The sequence below is a fragment of the Telopea speciosissima genome, chromosome 4 (genome assembly GCF_018873765.1).
Source record: "Telopea speciosissima isolate NSW1024214 ecotype Mountain lineage chromosome 4, Tspe_v1, whole genome shotgun sequence".
Classification (NCBI taxonomy): Eukaryota; Viridiplantae; Streptophyta; class Magnoliopsida; order Proteales; family Proteaceae; genus Telopea; species Telopea speciosissima.
In genome coordinates this window covers 9,963,889-9,985,183 of record NC_057919.1, presented here as the reverse complement: position 1 = coordinate 9,985,183, position 21,295 = coordinate 9,963,889, and the positions used below count along the sequence as shown (strand labels likewise).

Sequence of the window (21,295 nt, the reverse complement as noted above, 5' to 3'; positions counted from 1 at the left end):
TTCACTCTCAACAGTCTCAGACATGACACACGTCACACATCCATTGCAGTTTTATTTTTAATTCTTCGTACTTAGAACTAGTAGGTTTTTTTTTAATGAACTTAGCAGTAGTATAGTTATTACACAAGGTAAGCACCGAGAAGCAAATCACAGAGGAAAACAACAAAAACAATAAGACATCTCTCTCTCTCTCTCTCTCTCGTCTTAAGTCTTAACACAATAACACCTTTGTACCATCTTTGACTCCTCTTTTCTCTCACTAGTCAGACTCTCTCTCCCTCTGTGTCTCTCTGTAAAGTAAAATTAATGCTAGATTTTGCAGAACTTCTATGTTTGGCTGGAGTCTGGAGAGGATTATGGATTGCTCCATTTTTAGTGAAGAAGCAGAGTAATAAGATCATCTTCTCATTGAACTAGTCTCTCTATTTCCTTTCTTCGTAACCTCCGCAGCTCCCCTGAATCCCACCTCCATTTTTGAGCGGCAAAAGGAGGAAGAGAAGGGAGGGTAAATTTGTCAATCTTCTCTCTAACTCCTGCAAAAAGCCTGAAATTAGTGTGGAACTCTGTTTCATAAACACTTAACGACAGGAAAGAACAGGCCACCTCACACATTCACACACGCAATAGTGGAGAAATAGAGTCTCTTTTCCACAGACTCTGAAAGGCTAAAACCCAGTTCTTTCCATTAAACCTCTTCCAGAGCAGAGAATACCTCCATTCTCTTCTTTCTTTCCCAGCTCCAGGAAAGTCTACTGCACAACATCTCCAAGCTTCCATCTTCAGATTCTCTGCTTCTGATTTGTCATGAAAGGACATGGGTTTCTCTAAAACTGCCTTCTTGCCTCTCTTCTGCCAAAACTAGCACCCCTCAACCCCCTCAAAAAAACAAAAGTCGGAGACCCACTTCCCAGCGTTAACAGAGGAGATGGGTTGTGTAGCATCTAAACTAGATGAAGAAGACGACGTAGTTTCACTTTGCAGAGAGAGAAAACGCCTCTTAAAATCTGCGGTCGAGCGCCGCTACATGCTGGCTGCAGCACATTGCAAGTACACTCACTCGCTCTGCGCCGTAGCAGCGGCGATAAGGCTCTTCGTCGCTCGACATTCCTCTCCTGCTTCGCCTTTCCTCGTAACCTTCCCGCCACCTTGCTCTGCTTCGCCCCCTTCCGAAAAGGTAATCTCCAATCCCATGTTCCTCCAGCAGACGCCCTCAGAATCGACGAAAGAAGCCATTGACTGCCATTCCTCCGACTCTTCAATTTCTTCGGACTCTTCGGACGACGAAGGAAGAGTGGAGAGAGAAGTGGAAGAAGTAAAAGCGCCACTTTGTGGTTACTTCTACACTGAAATGCCGCCTCCAATGCCGTCACCGCAGAGGAATTTCGGGTGGGATTTCTTTAACCCGTTCGACGGAGTGAGGACTGAGGTGTTGATGAGCGGGTGCGAGTTTAGTCGGAACTCCGACGAAGACTTGAAAGCGGTGAGGGAGGAAGAAGGCATTCCAGAGCTGGAAGAGGAAGACGAGAGAGAAAGAGACGGAAGAAAGGTTGTGATGGTTGCAGAGGATGCTAATGAAAGTCATGAGGTGAACGGTGGAGTTGAGGTTCTGAAGGTGGTGGATGGTGCTGCAAGTGTGGACCAGGGGGAGCAGAAGGGATTAACTGTTATCGATACCCCTGCAAGGGGAAGGGAACTTTTGGAAGCATTGAAGGATATTGAGGACCATTTCATTAGGGCTTATGACTCTGGCAAGGATGTTTCCAGGATGCTTGAGGCCAACAGATTTCATCTGCAATCTAGTCTAGATGAGATAAAAGGTGGGTCTTTTCTCTCTTTTTCATCTCCCCCCTATCAAATTCCTTATATTTTTCTTCTTTCGGTTTCATAACTTGATTATTCATGGCTGTTATTTTCCATTAAAATGTTGCAAATCCTTAAATATGGCTTGGCTAGTTGAGGAGATTTAGTCTTGTTCTTGTTCTTCTTTAAAGTATTGTTATTACCAAAGGAAAATGATGTCCTTTTCAGTTTCAGTTGTCTTCACGCATGTTTATTTTGTATGATATCCTTATTTAAATGGGTGGTTATCTTTCAATCTGTAGTGAAAAAGGTTAATTTTTTGTTATCTTTTACAGTCTCCCACCTCCTCCTCTCCTCCTCTTTCTTTTACTTAGTAGGTTCCCCACAGTTTCACTTTTCTTTCTTCACACATCACACTGGGAAGCAGGTACATATAACTATAAGCCCTCGCACCCGCCCACCCGGACCGCGGGCAACATTTGAAGGTGGTGATTTTTTTCTGCTTTGAAACTGCGTTCGAGTTCCCAAAGACCAATGTAATCAATATAATGGACTAAAAAATTCCGACTCCAAATTTCTGAACATTGTTTGAATCTGCCATGGTTTACAGATGAGTGCAACAGTCCTGCGATCCAGTTGTGACAATTTTCTCACATGGCAACAGGCATCTAGGTAGTAACACAAAAGTTTTAGTAGCCAGTAGCCATGGCAATAGAGCCCTGTCTATTCTTCGATTGAATAAATTGTAGTTTTATTATTCATGGTGTCATAGATCCTGACCAAATATCACTACTCGCATTCTTGGAATTGATACAATGGAATGTCTACATACCAGGACCACAGATACATGCAGTTTACTCTGATCCCATGAACTATATGAAGACCATTTTGACACACAATTTTCTCTATCAGATTGTTATAAACTCCTATTAGTAAAGATTCCAAAAGCAGTGGTTTTGGTTAGCTTATATGGTGATGGGTAGTGGGCAACATGGATAAACCACTGTAAATGTGGCTATCCAGAGATTTCCTATAGGATCAATGTTCTGGATGTTTCATCCAAGCACTCCTTGTGGCAGAAAATTCGCCACCGTAGGCTTGATAGCTGGCAGCCTCGCAACCGAACATTTTGCTATATCCAAGTAGCTTATGTTCCAACTGTCCTTTTGAATGCAGAGAACTCGACAAAACTCATCCAAGCTATTACTTGGCATCGGTCCACCTCATCTCAGTCTTCATCTTGTAAGAGTTATCTTGCATCCAGCTCCAAAGGTTCTTCAACATGGACAGAGTTCAAAAATGATCTCTTTGACGACTATGGTGGAATGGAATCAGGAAGCCATTCATCAACACTGGGAAGATTGTATGCTTGGGAAAAGAAACTTTATGAAGAAGTGAAGGTAAACTAAATTCTAGCCCCTATGTTCATGCCCAACCTAATCTGCATTGTTTGCTCCTGCTTCATGTTCTGGTCTTTGCCAGCTCTGGATTTGTCATATGTGATGCATTAACTTAGTAGGCCTGCTATTATGTTATCCATGAGTTCCTGTTGTCTGTACTGCATATAACCTTAAAACTTAAAGAATGTATATTTATCAATCTATACATGTATTTTAGTACAAGGATGGTCTTTGTATGCCATTTGACCAATGAGTCGGCTAACCGTTGTTATTGCTAGGATTACGAAGAAGAGTACTGCATATACTTAGAAGGCACAAAATGGGACTAGTTGATGTTTTAAAGTGCATTTTGCTCCAAACTTTAAGATGCCATGTGTAAGTAGCATATATTCTTCTTAATGTTCTGACTGCACTGCTATACCTTCTCCTTGTTCCCACCTATGTTGCCTACCAAGTATAGACTCGCTGTCTCAATTCTGAGCTCAAGTAACGGTTGCCTCTATTAAGCCAAAAGTGAACCCTGTAGATATTTGAGAGAAATCGTTTAAAATACTGTAATGGAACTGGTTGGTTGTTTTATGCTTTTCAATCAAAGCATATCACAGCAAGTACTTACTCTCTAGCTTTTAATGTCTACTGAATTGCTGGACGGGTGATGAGTGACGGGTAATGGGTGACAGTGATGAGACATATTAACAGGGGAAGGGATGAATCAGAAAGATGAAGAGGGACGGACGATGGTGGCAAGGGGATGATGGGGGGCAACAGAGGCATTGGAGGCAGAGGCTATGGGGGTAGCAAAGGCGATGGAGAAGGGGCTGGGTAGCAGAGGCACAGTGGCAGACAGAATAGGAGTGGGTAGCGAATGTGTCGGACGGGTGTAGCAGAAGCACAGTGGCGGTGGATTGTGCAGAGCGCGATCATGTGTGGCAGAGGTGACAGATGGGTGCAGCCAGAGGCACAATGGCGGTGGATCCTGCAGCAAGATGCAGAGGGCGAGGGCATGGCCAAGGGTGCTTTGGCCAGGGGTGCTCATGGAAATGTTGGTTTATCTGTTCTCTGATACCAAATTAATTTTATAGCAAATCTAGAAACCAAAATACAGAATATTGGTTTTGGAGGGTGATCAGCTTATTCAATCCACCCAATAGAGATTATATATATAGGTCATCTGTATGGTATACAAGTTCACAAATACCCTTATACTAGAGGGTATAAGATACAAAAAAGTATATACAAAAAGCACCAGGAAGGACCAAATGTAACGCTCATCTTTACATGGATAATCTTGTCTACTGAAGGGAGGAACTCAAATCTCTGTAGCAGATGGATGAGATGCATACAGAAGTGATTGAGAACCGCTGGGCCTTATATGCACAACAGCATATAGAACTTCTGACAAAGCTCATTTTATCTAGCGATGCATTACATCTTCAAGGTCTTAAATGACAAAGAAAGTGCAATGATTAAAAGGCGGTTTGCTCCTCAATAGAAGGGAGGAAAAGCAGGAGATTTTGAACATTTTTTTACAGTTGCCAATAATTCATGCTGAGCCATGGAAGGGGCTAGAACAGTGGAACGAGTGGCATGGGATTACAGCTCATTGAATTGTAAATTGGACCACAAAGTTATAGGAGCCATTTACAAGTTAAGTTTGAATTGAGAGAGAATTTGATGTCAAGAGAGACATCCTTGAGATAAATATCTCAAACTATGAATTGAACCATCAAGATGTGAAAGCGAAAAGAAGGATGCACCCATGAGTTGTAAATATGTTTGAATAAATTTTGAAGTTTAGGATATTGGGAGGACCCATCTGGTTTTTTATGTTGGGTGAAGGAAGTTGGCGCATTGGGCAAAGGAAGTTGGCCCAAAGCTTAGAACACTTTCATGAAACCTGAGAGCTGATTCCAATGTGAGATGAAGATGAATAAGAATACCTACTTGGTTTAGGATGTTGGGCGAAAGAAGTTGGCACATTGGGCAAAGGAAGTTGGTCCAATAGCTTCTCACACGCAAACATAACACCTGAGAGCTGATTCCAAGGTGGGAAAGATTGGGGAAACTGATGACCTGCACATGGAAGCTTGTTGTTGACAAGAGTCCAGCGTGTAAGGGAAGTTTGGGATGCCATGTAAGAATACTCGGTTTAGGATGCAGAAGAAGGGATGAGAGGAGTGATAAATACTGTTTCTGTGTCTTCCGTGTATCAGGGCATGAAATGGATTAATCCGGGATCTGGATCCACGCTGGGTCCATATTGATAGATTCAAAATCTTTCTAGGTCCTAAATACAGTTCAATATGGTTTGGATCTTGACTTTTAAGCTTAGTTTTAGAGGCTTTTCTTGAATCCCGCAAGGGTCAAATACAAATCCATGCATTCAAGCAGCAGGTCTGAGGCATTTCATTGATTCAGGTGGGACAAAGAGAGGGAGACAAGGAATGGAAGAAAAGTTGTTATTTGACCCGCAGTGGCTGAAGGCAGTGGGATATCTCAGGAAATTTATATGTAACCAGGTATTGGTAAGGGGATAAACTGGTATATGAAGGCTCTGATATTCTCCAACCCAAAAACTTAAGCTAATAGGTAAGGGTGCCAAAATGGAACCGGAACCGACCATTTACGATCGAACCGAACCGCACCGCAGAAAAATGATCTGGTTTTAGTGCCTTGATGAATGGCACAAAAGTGTAAATCTCCCCAAGGTTATTTTGTCCACTCTAACACTTTTCTTCATGCGATGCATTAAATTGTTTGTTCTGCATGCAGCTAGTATTGTCTTCGTAGGGTTATCCATGTGAAATATGCAGAAACTCAATTAAATTTTCTTTTTTCCTATAGGCATGGAGTATCATGGTAAGCATATGCTCATTTGACATCTTGTCTGCCTTAACTGCTTAGGCTGGAAACCGCACAAGGAAAATTTATGAGCAGAAATGCTCTCAACTGAGGCACAAGGATGCAACGGGAGCTGACCGACAGAGTGTGGACAAAACTAGAGCTTCCGTGAAAGATTTGTACACCAGCATATTAATTGCCATTAGAAGTGCTGAGTCAATCTCAAAAAGAATTGAGAAACTAAGGGATGAAGAGTTGCAGCCACAACTTGTTGAGCTGCTGCAAGGGTAAGGCAATAAACAAAAAATTTGGAGGTTTTCGTGTTCTCCAATCATATTTTTGATTGAAGCTTTCCCCATATTTCTTTTTTTTTTTTTCCTTTTGGCAGCCTAATGAAAACATGGAAGGTTATGTTGGAATCCCATGAAACCCAGAACCAAATTATGTTTGAAGTGAAATCTTTTACCTGTCCTGCCTATGGGAAGTTCTGCCATGACTCTCATCGTCTTGCTACACTTCAGCTTGAGGCCGAGCTTCAGAATTGGCGCACTTGCTTTACTGCTTATATGTCTGCACAACGAGCCTATGTTGAAGCTCTTGATGGATGGCTTTACAAGTTTGTCGTCCCCGAAGTTGAATTCTACTCCAGGGGCAGATCCTCAATGCCACCATTTCGAGTCAATGGCCCCCCACTGCTCGTTTTCTGTCATGATTGGCTAACCTCCCTTGAGAAACTGCCCGATAAGGCAGTAACTTATGCAATGAAGAGTTTTGGGAAGGATATCAGGGCCTTGTGGGTCCAACAAGGGGAGGAGCAACAACAGAAGAGGAAGGTTGACAGACTTGCTATAGAACTTGACAGGAGGGGTCTTGCATTCCGGAGGGTTGAGAACAGAATTCTTGAATCCAAGGTTTCAGAACAAAAAACAGAGCCAGATGAGCGGAATCGGGTTGAGTACTTATCAGAGAGGAAGGATCAGTTAGATGAGTTCAGGAATAAACTGGATGTGGAGAAGGCAAAGCACCTTAACTACATACAGGAGACACAGAGGATCACATTAAGTGGATTTCAGACTGGATTTTCTTCAGTTTTTGAGTCACTTGCAGATTTCTGCAAGGCTTCTCTGAAGATGTATGATGAGCTTGTCACGTTCATTGAAAAGGCAAAGGTGGATGAGAAGGCTGGGAATCCATCATACATAGAGAGTTCTCAAGTGCAAGTTGATGGTGAACAAAGTCAGAAACAAGAACAAGGTGTTGAGCACTGTGGATCTTAAGGTTGTTGGGGATTATGGAGTGAACTTGTATATTAGATGATGTCGAAGCAGCTCGCTGAGACATATTTATGGTAGGCTCTAATTAGTTGATGTAGCTGATTATTATTGTTGACAGACTTTGTGCATGCCTGCAATTTTTCATTTTAGGGGCTGTAACATCCTGATCTCCCTCACCCCTTGGCCAAAATCAGCCAGGAAGTTGCGAGGAGTTGATTGGAGTGGGCAATCACACTGTAAGTAACCAGGAATTTAGGTTTGAATCTCCTGATACTATTGTGTTTTTTTTTAAAAAAAATTATGCTTATAAGCCCCCCCTCCCCCCCCTTCAAGTCCCAAACCCCTGAACCCCTCCAAACAGATTCAGAGAGGTCCTATAGGCAAGAAAGTGGAAATCGGCTTAAAAACCCCTAACCCTAGTTTTCGCACAAGATCGGTCTGATCTGGCCAATGTTGATCCAATTTGATTCCCCCCCCCCCCCCCCACACACACACACACACACAAGGTGAAGGTGGGACTCAGATTCCAGGATCTGGCAGGCTGGCAACCATATTCCTCACTGGCTAGGCTAGCTGACACCTTCAATCTCCTGGTGTTTATTGTGTGAAAATTTCACAAACGCGTGGGTGTGTCACATTTTGAATCTTGAGACTGATCCAGGACCCAGACTCAGGTCTCAGGTCCAGCTTTTCTGGAAACTCCTGCTAGCCCTAGTGGAATGTGGAAGAATTCACAGAAAGAGTACTGAAAAATCTCACCGTACATCCTTCTTTCTTCATTGAGATTTCAAGTTGGATGTCTTACCAGATCAATAAGAGGATGGCGGGGTGCTTGGGATTCTGTTCCTGAAATCCTTTGCGGCCGGCTCCTCGTACATGTGAAAATCCTTAAAAAGAGGCTCAATGAGCTGGCTGGATTTATGCTTCCCAAAACCTGGGCATTTTATGCTTGAGAAGCATTCCCAAGTGTGTCTAGACTCTAGCTTACTGGAACGAATTGCAGCTATGAAACCTTTGCTGTTGTTTTATGCATGAGAAGCATTCCCAAAACCTTTGCTGTTGTTTCAAATGCCTACTCTCATAGTTGGAGACTTCGATTTCTACTTAAGTTTTGACTTGGATCCAAAATGTTTTGGATTTTGATTAGAATTTAATTGAAATTCGTAGTTGCCTAGAATATGCCGATTTTGAGGTCAATTTTGATATGATTTGAATTGGAATTGGCCGAGATCAATCCGAATCCTGATTCTCGATTTTTAAAACTTGGAAAGGAATGAGATATACGCGGGGAGGAGAATGAAATTCATCGGAAAAAAGGGGAGGGGAGGGGAGGGGTGGGGGTGGGGGTGGGGGTGGCAGAGGAGGATGGAATGCCGCGGTGCTCCTCAATGACATTTAACCACCAGAGTCGGTCCCCACAATCCATGGATGGTGTAAAATCGACTCTGGTGGTTAAATGTCATTGGATAGGATCTAGCCTCGAGGATGGAGTGTGAGAATGGTGAATTTTCATCTTGTCCCTCAAGGTATCAAATAATTTGCAACTTTATTGTTTTGCCCTTCTAGTATTACACAATTTTTCCAATGAAGGTAAATATTGTGGAGCATCACTTTCAAATCAATTATTAATTAATAATAAGGTCCAGTTAGGCCATCAAATTTGAGATGTCTTAAATGCAAGTGACACGTAATCACAATGCATCTAACATGTTTAAAGTTACCTCAACAAAGCTAAAATAAGACAATAACATTTGGGAAGTAGTTTTATGTCCAGGAGTATGGTCTATGCCAATATGCCAATACTAACATTGGAGAAGAGAGATAGACTCATGCGAGTGCTGACATAGGCTACCCTCAAGAAAGTAATTCTTTTTCCCATAATGTATGTGTTTCTAACACTTTATGGTACCAAAAATCATTTAACATAGGACACGGTCATACATAGCTCGATTCTCTCTCCCACTCTGATATCTAATATCATTTGGGACATCCGCCAGCTCTCTTCTCAACTGGCTTCTTTCTCTTGTTTTCATGTATCTAGGGATGCTAACACAGTTGCACACTCCGTAGCTCGGAAAGCCCTGACTTTAGCTAATAAGACGGATTGACCGATTTCCACTCCTTGGTTGATAGATGCTTGTAATCTGGACTCCTTGTGTTCTTCTAGCCCCCTTTGCAATAGAACTACTTTTTACCACAACACCCCCCCCTCAGAAAAAAAAGAAAAAAAAAAAAAAATTCATTTAGCATAGCCACTTCAAATTGGAGCCATAAATATGTTTTAAGAATTGGAAAAAACAATCATTCTCATTCTGTCGCTGTAACTTGTACAACAAATATAACACTGTTGAGTTGAGTGAAGGAAGAGCAGAGAGAGAGGCACAGACCGATCCGATAGGATATGCCACTTGCAGGGAGCACAAGCAAACCAAAATCAGGAAAGGACGGACCATAGGGAGTGAAAAATGGCTGCTGCTGCTCTCTCCGTCGGATCCAACCGATCTATCGTCCGCCGTAATCCCAGCTGCAGGTCCCTCTGGGTATGGGCTAGACCCTTTTTAGGTCGCCGGACGGCAACTTCTCAGTTGTGGAGGAGCAAGAGTAACCGCTCATGCGGTGTTTTCCAGCCCACTCGCCATAGATTATCCAGCAGGACAGCTACGACACCTGTTCTCGCCGGGTATAGAGCTGACGATTCCTCCGCTCCTTTGGAGATGTCTGTTGAGAACGCTCTCAAGCTTCTCGGCGTCTCCGAAGGGGCTTCCTTCGATGACATCCTTCGCGCCAGGAATTCTATCCTTGCCTCCTGCAGGGACGATCAAGACACCGTCGCTCAGGTTCCTTTTTCTTCTGCCGTCCAATTCTCTTCTTCTGTCTGGATTGCTTCAAATTTTTAGTTCCATTATTGAATGAATAATTTTTTCCCCTTCTGTGAGTGAGTTTAATCTGTAGATATAGAGAAATCAGGGAATTCTGATCTCAAGAGTTGAATTAAAGCTTTAATGCCGTATTTTCTATACTCCCCATTTACCACCGACCCATAATGTGTTTGAATGTTGTACCGGTGGGTAACCAACACTTCTAGCTATTTTATGAATTATTTCCAACCATTGTTTTGTTTAGTTATTGGCCGTCACGGAAAGTTTTCGGAAATTCGTCTTATTGTTCGTCTTTGGGAAAGAACAAGATTGCAAATGTCCTGTCAAGTTAATATTTTTGGAAACTCATCTTATTAATGTATAGTATTAGTTCTCTTTGGAAAGATCGAGATTAAGAATTGCTTGTCAAGTATCTTTCCTTTGCCATTCTTATCTCTGGTTCCCTGCTTTCGCTTTGTGGGTCAAAATGGTTCTATACTCTCGTGTCCTGCCGGTGCTGCTGGTCCCCTCACTTCTACTATACAACCCATTACAATAACTAATTTTTATCCTCTCATGTTCCATATATACAATAACTATATGGAACACAAAGACATGACACCCCCACCCCCAAAAACAAAACAAAAAATGATTGCTATTTTCATGATTTGCTGACTCTGAATTGGAACTGTAGTTGTAACCTTGAGATTTTAGTGCTGCACCTCAACCAGCGGAGCCATGAGCTTGAGCTCAGGGTTTATGGAATTGTTAATGAGACTTTGGAGCATATTTTTACTTGAATTTTTGGAAATCACCTTCCAAACTAATAATTGATGTGCAAGCTTGAATGAAATTCTTCTTCTGAAGTCTTAGACTACTTTTATATGTGGTCTTCTCTTGATGATTAGGGTATGTTGGTCAGTTATCACAATAGCTTCATAGCAACTCAACTCAAAAGTTTTCATTAACTTCATAGAAACTTAATCTCAAGGTTTATCTCCTCCAGAAATTCTTCAATAATATGGTCTCATATGTCCATGGGGTTCTTGAGACTTTGACTATGCTAGTGTGTTGGTATACAGTGAGTGACTTGGTTTAACTTTACTGAAGTTTTTATTTGTTGGTGCCTGTTGAATGCAAGTGTTCAGTCTAAGTGTCTTTTTCATTTTTTGGTTAGGATGGTGGTGGTGGTATCTTTTCCTTACTCTACAGGGTTGAACTTGACCCTTGGTCCTTAATACTGTAAAATATCCCTTTTACCTGGCAGGTAAACAGTCAAGGCTGGTGAAGAACTTTGTACCACTCGTTTAGCCTGTAATTTATTTTAGCTATATGACTTAGGGATTTCAAATGGGCAATGGGCTTAGGACTACAGAGTATTTGGGTGGACTAGGTGGGATGGATTATGGTTATATGAGCTGGGCCCTCGGTTATGTAATTGAATTTACAAAGATGAAAAGAAAATATTGTCCCTCTCTAACTGAGTAAACAGGGAATGTACTGGTCTCTTTCCATTAGCTTCTTCAATAGTTCAATGTACCCCTTAGAGTGATATACCACAACAGCCTTTTCCAATCCTCACGCATAGGCCAATCTACATTGGCATCATTAAACAAACTATACTGGGCCTGTTAGAAATGGCTGAATAAATTTCCAAGTTTTATCTTATTGAATGGATCAATGTCGCATTGGAAGAGTAAGAAATCAACAGGACCCTACCTCTCGAATGATAACAAGATGAAGTTCCAATTTTAATTGGCATTTGTAATAGATCTTGAAATCTCTTTAGACGTGGAAAAAAAGGGTGCTTCTTGAAGCCGTCTAAGCCTGAACTTCTGACGTCAGAAGTTGATGAAGAGTGACACATTGCAATCAAATATATCAAAGCATTCGTATTCATTCGTTCAGCGCGGCACTCTTCATCTCTTCACTTCCAGCCTTCCTCCATCCACTCTTTCCAGCTATCATTCCTCACCTTCCTTCCTCCACTCATTTAAGCATTTCTAATCAGACCTGATTGATGAACTGGGAACACCATAGATTGAAGGGTCGTTCATTAGCCCTACTAGTAAAGCACAGGAAAAAGAGGGATTGATTTCGACCTTGCTTTTAGTTGTAAGGCTAGCTTTTGACTTATAGGGCGCTTAGGCTTAGGTCATCAAACATGTGCGCCAAAAGTGGGAGGTGGTATCATATTATCTTATAAAATAGGAGTACGCCTATTTAAAATGGTGCTTGCATGTTCTAATATTTATAATCTGGTTAGACTTATTCTTCTGTCCCAGTTATGTAACTGGAATTTGGAATCATCAACTCACAATGATGCTAATCAGAATATATATGTAGAAAACTGATACATTTGGCATACATTCAGGGGGGTGTGACTCATCTGAACTATAGATACACCATGCCCAAATCGACCCATTTGGGTCATTTTTCATTTTGTTTTTCCCTCCAGCAAATCCCATCAGAGTAGGTTGATTTGTATATCTCTTCGGTGTAACCAAATGGTGGGTATTGAGCCTTGCTTGTCCACCAATACTTATATCAGTATGTCTATAGTAGATCATCCCTAAAGTACTAACTAGAATGATAGGTATGTGGCACATCATCTTATTTCATGGAAGATGCATCGTTCCTTGTGTTGCAGGTAGAGGCTGCCTATGACATGTTGCTTATGCAAAGCTTAATGCAGAGGAGGGCAGGGAAAGTTGTAAATACAAGCATTCCTTATGCTGACGTGAAACCTGTAAATGGCCCAGGAATGAGATCAATGCCCAAGTGGTTACAAGCCGCAGGTAAAAATATATCAGTTTCAGTTGAACCACCATCCACTGGGAACTTAGGCCTTCAAGCAGGGGTGTATGGAGCACTAATGGTCTTAACATTTGCCAATGGAACATCGACATCTTCAGCAGAGCCATATGCAGGGGCTGATATTCCTGGGTTAATCTTAGCTACTAGTTTTGGTGCTTCATTATACTTCTTGACCAAGAAGAACATCAACCTGGGTAAGGAGCCATTGTTTTTATGCACTCTTTTATTAGGGTTTGAAGGAATTAATGTCTCCTTGCATTTCCTGAATATGGTTACTCTTGGTAGAACCAGCCAATGGAAATGGATTACGTGTCCTCAGGCTGGTGTTTCCTATTATAGTGTTGCATATCTGAAATGTCTTCCTCTAGTATCCTCCATACAGCTGAAGTCCATATGCTTTCAGAATTTGTACATGGTCTTAGTTGCAAGATGTTTCATCTGCTTTCTTTTTCAATAGATCAAATTTGAGGTGATCATTGGAATGTAGACTTCTTGTTTCATATTCCAATGGATTAGCAAAAGTTTCCACCATCTATTGGAATCTGATGATTATGCTATTTATAGTTTATATTTGCCCATATGTCGTGAGATCAGGGCTGTCACTCTGTCAGGAAAATTTTCTTGGTATATTTTTTGTCTGGTATGACATCCAACGAATTTGGGAGGAGACAAACATTTTGTACTTTAACTCCCTCCTGCAAAATTGAAGTTTATTTAACTAGTTACTCTGCTATCATCTTTTCCTTTTCCTAACCCAGACTTCACTTTAAGAAAGTTACTCGACAAGGTAAATCTCTGATACGTTTGGTTATTCTTTTAAGGAGAATACTGCTGATGACCTATGAACATAAAACATAGAAGATATGATTTGTAATAGGGAGCTCCTCTTGTCATGGTTTCATTCCTCTGGACTTAATTTTGTGAAGGAATCTGAGAGTTTGGCATGCTGTTTACAGGGAAGGCTACGCTCATAACTGTTGGGGGCCTTGTCGTGGGAGCAGCAGTGGGCTCAGCAGTTGAGAACTTGTTGCAGGTTGACATAGTCCCATATTTGGGTATACACTCCCCGGCTGTTGTTGTAAGCGAATTCATTCTCTTCACTCAGTTCTTGGTCTCCCTCTACCTAAGATAGGGTTTGGAAATGATATACCATAACTTGAACTTTAATAGCTGTAATTATCATTGTAACTGCTACGCCATGTATTCTTTTACATAATAGTACAAATGTCCCGCTTCCGTAGGCTTTGTAAATTATCATGTTGTATAGAAAAGAAATATGTCAAAGTTTACAATTACATCATTCAGATTCTATTTTTCTAAAGTGATCAATCATTTCTATTGTTGCAATGCCATATCGTTCATTTTAGTAATCTTCACTGGTAAAAAACATCAATAAATGCAATGAAAGGATTGGAAGTTGGGACTACCAATGTAGGCATACTTGGTAAAATCTTGTTGGATTTGTTAATGCTTGATGATTGATTTTTGGTTGGTCAGTGTCAGCAAATATGGTAGATTCCACATATTTGATATTTTATGAAGAAATAATCTAAAATACCTCATTGTTCTGAGGATCGAACTTTTGTTCCATGGTCCTACTTGCCTTACACTTACAAAAAAAACTTGTTGAAGACGGGAGGGGTCTCTGACCAGTTTCTTTGCATGCTTAATTTCTAAGTAGGGAAGGGGAAGCAGACAGGCTGTTTCCAAACTCGAACCCATGACCACTTGGTCAGAATGGAGCAACCTTACTGTTACACCAACGGCCGCCCTCTTGAAATATTGAAATTAAGAAGGAAAATAGATTTTAAGTGCTGCTCCATGCATGGTTTGGCACAATTTTTGTTAGGTTAGTTTTGGTTTAATGTGTCTTTAACACATACTATATAAATCAATTGGGCATCTTAAATTCTCTCACAGTCTCTCTGTCTGGTTCGCTCAGTAGATTTACAGCTCTGGCAATATTTTATCTTTATTAAATTTTTAGAAGGTGAGTTTTTGTTGATGTCCTGCTCCCAGGAGTCTGGGCAAGAAAGTTGAACAGGGTGAGCTCGTTCCCGGATTAGCTGAATAGCCCGGCCTGATATAGGCCGGAAAAATTTAGGGTCAAGCCCAGCCCTAGCCTGTTATAAGTTAGAACCGACATCAACGCAGCCTGATGGCCCGGCTCAAGCCGAGCCCAAACTATATACAACCTGATATATATATATATATATATATGAGTAATATTTGCTATTTTAAGTCTTCCAATTATTTTTCTTCCTCTTAGTTATCTCTATTCCATAGATGATGTTGAATTGTTCTTTCTTGATACCAAATCATTCCATATATCTTCTGGTTTGGTTCTGTTTATACACGCTTACAGAGCCATTTAAATGCATGCATTTCTTTAATCCACAGGTGATGAGAATTATTACAAGGAATCCGCCCCAAGAACCATGGTTCAAACGAACTGAATTGGCCTCCATGGATTCCAATTAAGCCAAAAACTATTTGAACCCTAGAGATCAAGTATGAATGAGCCAATTTTTTTCAATTTGACTAGTCCGGAAATTGGCTATCCGAATCTCAGCTGATTCCTCAGATCATGCCAAGAACTGTCCTTTTAAGCATTTCCTCTGGACCTCATTGGAGTGACCAGGAACTCTGAAGATGGTTGGGGTTGAAAGAAATATCACTACTGAAACAAGTACAAGATTTTCATCCTTTACCAAACAAGATTTTCATCCTTTACCAAACATCACTGCTGGGTTACTTGAACAGGATTTCTTGGTCCTGCTCAAGTAAATTGGTCCGGAAAGAAATCCTCTCCAGCGTGCCAGCCCCTCTAGCATGCATCCAACTGCTGAAGGAATTTGTGGTGTGTGAACGGGTGGCCTAGCCGTTGGATGCACGTTGGAGGGGCTGGAGCATTGGAGAGGATCCGGGTCCAACTGACCCTGCAACATAAACAATGTATATATTGGATGATTATGTAGAAAGTCAGATGACTGGTTTTAGTTTCTCTCCATACATACTGTAAGAAAATCATTTGGGTAAAGAAAAGAGCCATTGAGCAAGAAAGAGTGTTCTTTTCAAAAAACAAAAGTTGGCGACTGATATTTGTTGGTGTGAATTTAAAACCTGTGGTAGCATTGGATGCCCAAAAAGATCTACTAAACCAATTTCAAATACAAATGCCGCCATTAACTATTCAAATGCTAGAAAACAAGTGTATGTTCATGTTTTAACTGAGGCAGATAAAAGGCAACAACAAGCCTTCCCATGTGAAAGATTATTCACCTGGGTGTCTTGTGATTTGCTCTCTCCAAGACTGCAAGATACTAATAAAAAACAGAGGAAAGTGCCCTTTATATAATTTGGAACAGGGCCAAACAGAGGAAAGTGCCCTTTATTATTCACCTGGGTTTCTTATTATTTGCTCTTTCCATACCGTTTCTTATTGGATCGATTTGAAAGAGACTCACTCTAGAAGAGGTTACCAGCGCGACTGAGAGCTGGCAGGCGACCCTCTCTCTCTCACTGATTCAGTTTCTGCCTTTCAGGGCCTCAGGGGCTCTCTCTCTCTCTCTCTCCCCTTTTCCCTAGGATGAGTGTTGACCCTTGCAAGAAGGTGACTGAAGAAAATTAGAGAAAGGGATTATTTTTTATTAGGATCAAAACCAGTGAAAACCCAAATTACCCCACCAAAAACAGACACAGAAATATGATAATTTGGACATTTCAGCTCTGCTGCTGCCATGCTTCGGCACGGGCGTGATCTTCTTCGTCTACCTGTGCCTCGTATGGTGCGCCTCAGGGAATGTACCCATCGCCCAGTCGCCTGAGAAGCAGCTGCCAAAGAAAGGGTTGTCGGCCGAGGAGTTGCAGAAGCTACCTGAGACCACTGCCGAAGGCGATAATTTGAAGGGGATTGAGTGTGCCGTTTGCCTCACAAGATCGAGAGCGGTTAGCCTGGGTGGTTGCTCCCCGGGTGCAATCATGGCCTTTCACCTTAACTGTGCCGACGCTTGGATCTCCGAGAATCGAATCTGCCCTCTCTGTGGCCCTTGCTGAATCTTTAATTGAGTTTGCTGTCCGGCAGTGTAGCCCCTGCACCAGTGCAGGACCAATGGAAGTGTGTAGCATGCCAGGAAGCATCAAAAGACAACAGGGACGGGGTTTCTGCATCTCATGGGGGTTGGGCTATCATTTCAGGATTATTATTCTCTCCAATTCCCTATAGCTCGGCAGTGCAGCAGAGCTAGTATGGATGTTCGACACGTGGTAGCTCAGGCATCCAACGGTTTGAGTTCAACATAGTCAATGAGCTCGAACTGTTGGATATCTGAGCTACCACGTGTCAGACATCCACACTAGCACTATCGCACTGTCGAGCTATAGGGAATTGGAGAGGATAATTTTCCATCATTTCACCACATTTTGTGTCTGGGCGTAGAAACCACGCTATCATACTGAGTCATTTTTCCATTAAGATTAAACCATCGTGGTCTTCTCTATCTGTCTATCTCTCTATCTATCTCTCTCTCTCTCTCTCTCTTATAAAGGGTAGTTTTTTTTTTCCTTCTCCATTTTGGGTAATTTTTGTTCGATCTTTTAAGATGTATAATTAAGTATTTTAACATGAATGTAAATCATTAGGCGGAAGTTTCATGTCTCTTCCATAATTTTCAAAATACATTTTTACTAAATTTTAAAAACTTAAACTACTACAAGGATTTGGCAAAATGCAAGGACCTTGGAAACCTTTCCAACTATAAATAATGAGCCCCATGAAACTTCACGACATATTCATTGACCATCTTCTGGACTCCTCCGGGGTGTCAAAATGAGTTGTCTATAAAAGGCCCCTACCAAAGATACCAAGATCCAACCTTAATAGACTTGGTCGAGTGGTAAAATAAAGTTTTTTCCATTCATTAAAAATCAAACTTCTAAAAATGATTGACAACCATTGCATGTTTGAAGAAAAAAAATGATTGAATTTGGCTACGGGGTTTGACAAATGATTAACCTAAACAGTATCTATCCAACTATTAGAATTGCCACCATGTCAACCTTCCATGATGTAGGGAAATACTTCTTAACCAAGCATATAAACATCCTTTTGCCATAAAAAAACACATTCTCCCCTAATGTAATAAGTATTAAGAATGGTTAGATGGACCACCAAGGCATTCTTTGATATTCATCTAAAAATCCTTCATTCTAAATGATAAGCAATTAAATCATCCAAAAATTATAATAGGCACTTTTAATGAGTGCCTTAATATCAGTTTTTAATAATAGAAAATATAAATTATTACCTTGATAACATGCATGTAAAGTGTATGTTAATTTATTATTTAAAGGCATGCATTTGTTATGAGCCATTGATATATAAAACGACATGCATTATTGGCATGATATATGGTTATAACAATTCAGAGTCGAAAGTACTTACTTATGCTCCATTTTTTTCCCTTTTTCCTAACTCAAACCCGATGCATATGTTAGAATATGACAAAAAATTATGATGATGAAACTTCAAATGATAATTCTACCAACAAATAAAAGAAACTTCAAATGATAAGATTAAGACATTGGAGGAAATCATAGAATTTATCTGGTAAGTGTATATTTATCATAGACCTTTAAGATTGTGTTTCTTTTAATCACAAAAAACATAATTTTATTTTAATATTATTAAATTGGGAAAATTTCACAGACACCCCCTAAAAGTATCCAATATCTCAGAAACTTACCATACTTGGTCAAAATGTCACAGACACCCCAAACGTTAAGCACAGTTAGTACCCAAAGGTGAAATATCCATTTTACCCCTTAATTATTTAAATAAAAGGATAAAACTATCATTTCATCTTCTTCCCTAAATATCCATTTTACCCCTTAATTATTTAAATAAAAGGACAAAACTGTCATTTCATCTTCTTCCCTCTATGGCTCCGGCTCCGGCAACCATCACCTACTCCGGCGACTATTACCAGCGGCAAGGCAAGGAGAAAAAAGTCTGAAAGAGGGATGGATTTCCCTGAGCTAGGATCGCTAACTCCTTAGCCTTCTTCGGTAATCCGTACCTTCGCTTTGAGAAAGTCACCTGCCTACTCGTCGAATTGTCGATCCTTCGGATCACAATCTTTCCTCTCCCCATCCCTACCGCTTCAGATAGTTAGGGTTTCACTCTCGTTTTCCCTCTAAATTTTCTTAATTGTCATGTAAGTGGGCCATTTGAACAGTGAAGTATGACCTCAGAACATGGAACATGTCACATGATTTGGGAAGTACACATGTTGGCTAAGATTCCAAAAGACAAAAATTTATATCTTCCCATATCTAAAATTTCAACAGAAAATTTTCTTCATTACCTTATTGGAAATGGCTAAAGTGATTCACACTTTAATTGGCTGTTAAAAATTACATCTTTGATCAGAATTACAGAGACCCCATCACCTTCCCAGCTTGGCTTTCTCCAACAGGGGAAGAAGAGATACATGGGCTACACAGAAGTATAATGCATACTAAATATACAGCTTGTATGTGTGTGTAATTGGACAGGTGAAAGAATTTGAGGGTCGTACAGATCTAAACATCAAAAGCATCAACTGGAAGGGATGTAGTTCTATGAATAGGGTGTGGAAGAAGAATTTCAGCTTTAAGATCTGATTAGAAGACATCATCAAAAGAAAAAACGAAGAAATAAAAAGTTAAATCAAAAAACATTAGAGGAACATATAACCTAGTGAAGATGAAAAATTAGAAATCCGAACAGAAAAATGGATACTTTTCGGGGAAAGATTTAGGGTTTGTACCTGTAATGACGGCGACCAGAGCTTTTCTACATACGATGAGTTCTTCGTCAGTTCGATGGTTCTGAGATTGTTCTTTGTGATGTCTCTTTTTTGGGTAACAGCAGCTTTTAAAATTATAAGGAAAGGCAAAGAAGCGGTTTTCAGGATACTGTAACCACTTATTTTGGAAAAATCGATCTGTTCAAGCTTTGAACAGCAGAAGGAGAAGAAGGAGAAGGAGGGCTGGAGGGGGTGGCGGTGGTGGTGGTGGTGGTGGTGGTGGCGGGGCAGAAGAAACAGCAGAAGGAGAAGGAGAAGAAGAAGGAGGAGAAAAAAGGAATAAAAAAAAGAGTCATTAATTCATCATCAAGGGTATTATAGGGATTTCACTGTGGTACAGGTAATTTCACCATTTAAAAAGAGTTAACAGACACTTAACTACAGAGACTAATGGAGTGGACTAAATTGATACAAATTCATAAAAATAGGGGGTGTTTGCGATTTTTTGACCAAATATGATAAGTTTATGAGATATTGGATACTTTTAGAGGGTGTCCGTGAAATTTTCCCTATTAAAATTGTTGGGTACAATACATATAGATTGTTAATATATGGATTAAGGTATCAAGGTCAGTGGATTCATATATGGTGTACTAGTGTCAAATGATCGGGGACTTGACTTTGAAACGAAGAGACAGAGATGATGGAGACTTTGAAATTGTATTGGTGTCAAATGATTGGGTTCTTGACTCATTGACTATGTTGAACTCAAAATGTGTTGGGGCAGTATTAGGGTTCATTTCCCGTTTAGGGCAATTGTTGTAGTGGGAAAAATGGGGAGTGGCCCCATATATGTTTCTTTTCTTTGATACATTCAATAGCTTTGTTAGTCCCCATATTTTGTGGACAAGTTATCCATTTTGTGAGATGTACCAACATGTGGCATAAATCAATTCCCATATTAAATTCGAATTTATTTTTTCGAGATATGGTGATCGGTTTGAACGTTTGATTGGGTTTTCAGAAAAGTAAAATAAATTAACCATTTGCAAGGGCAAAATTAGTATCTGTCAATGAGGTGGGCCAACTTGATGTGTTTTTTAATCTTCTACTGTTTACCTTTGGTTGCTTGGGCTTTACAAAATGGGACTGAGTGTGTTGTTTGCCTCGACGAAACTGAGAGCGGTCAGCCTGGGCGGTTGCTCTTCGGGTTTAATAACAGCTGTCACCTGTATTGTACCGACACCTGGCTCTTTGAGAATCGCATCTGCCCCTCTTTGTAGGGCCATGCTCTTCTGAATTCAGATTCTCTCCAATGACATTTAACCATCAGAATTGATCTCCCTCCATTCATGGGGTATGGTCTTTGGTGGTTAAATGTCATTGGAGAGGATCTGGACTCCATGCTTCATCAATATCAGAGTCACGATAGTCCTGCTGAATCTTTAATAGAGTAGAGTGGAAGTACTAGTTGCAGTGGAGTTTGAGGAGGGCGACTTAAAGTTTTCTTTTCATTT

The 21,295-nt window shown here is 40.7% G+C and overlaps 2 protein-coding genes across 2 annotated transcripts; both read left to right on the top strand.

Annotated features, from left to right (window-relative positions):
• Positions 1–609: 609 nt before the first annotated feature.
• LOC122657485 (protein ALTERED PHOSPHATE STARVATION RESPONSE 1-like) lies at positions 610–7,432 on the top strand. The gene is made up of 4 exons (XM_043852199.1): positions 610–1,817; positions 2,977–3,200; positions 6,105–6,328; positions 6,430–7,432. Exons 1-4 carry the CDS (start codon positions 926–928, stop codon positions 7,316–7,318), a joined length of 2,229 nt encoding a protein of 742 aa, XP_043708134.1. The 5' UTR covers positions 610–925; the 3' UTR covers positions 7,319–7,432.
• Positions 7,433–9,701: 2,269 nt separating this feature from the next.
• LOC122659638 (protein CHAPERONE-LIKE PROTEIN OF POR1, chloroplastic-like) lies at positions 9,702–14,241 on the top strand. Its single transcript, XM_043854734.1, has 3 exons — positions 9,702–10,152; positions 12,824–13,184; positions 13,947–14,241. Exons 1-3 carry the CDS (start codon positions 9,781–9,783, stop codon positions 14,120–14,122), a joined length of 909 nt encoding a protein of 302 aa, XP_043710669.1. The 5' UTR covers positions 9,702–9,780; the 3' UTR covers positions 14,123–14,241.
• Positions 14,242–21,295: the final 7,054 nt, after the last annotated feature.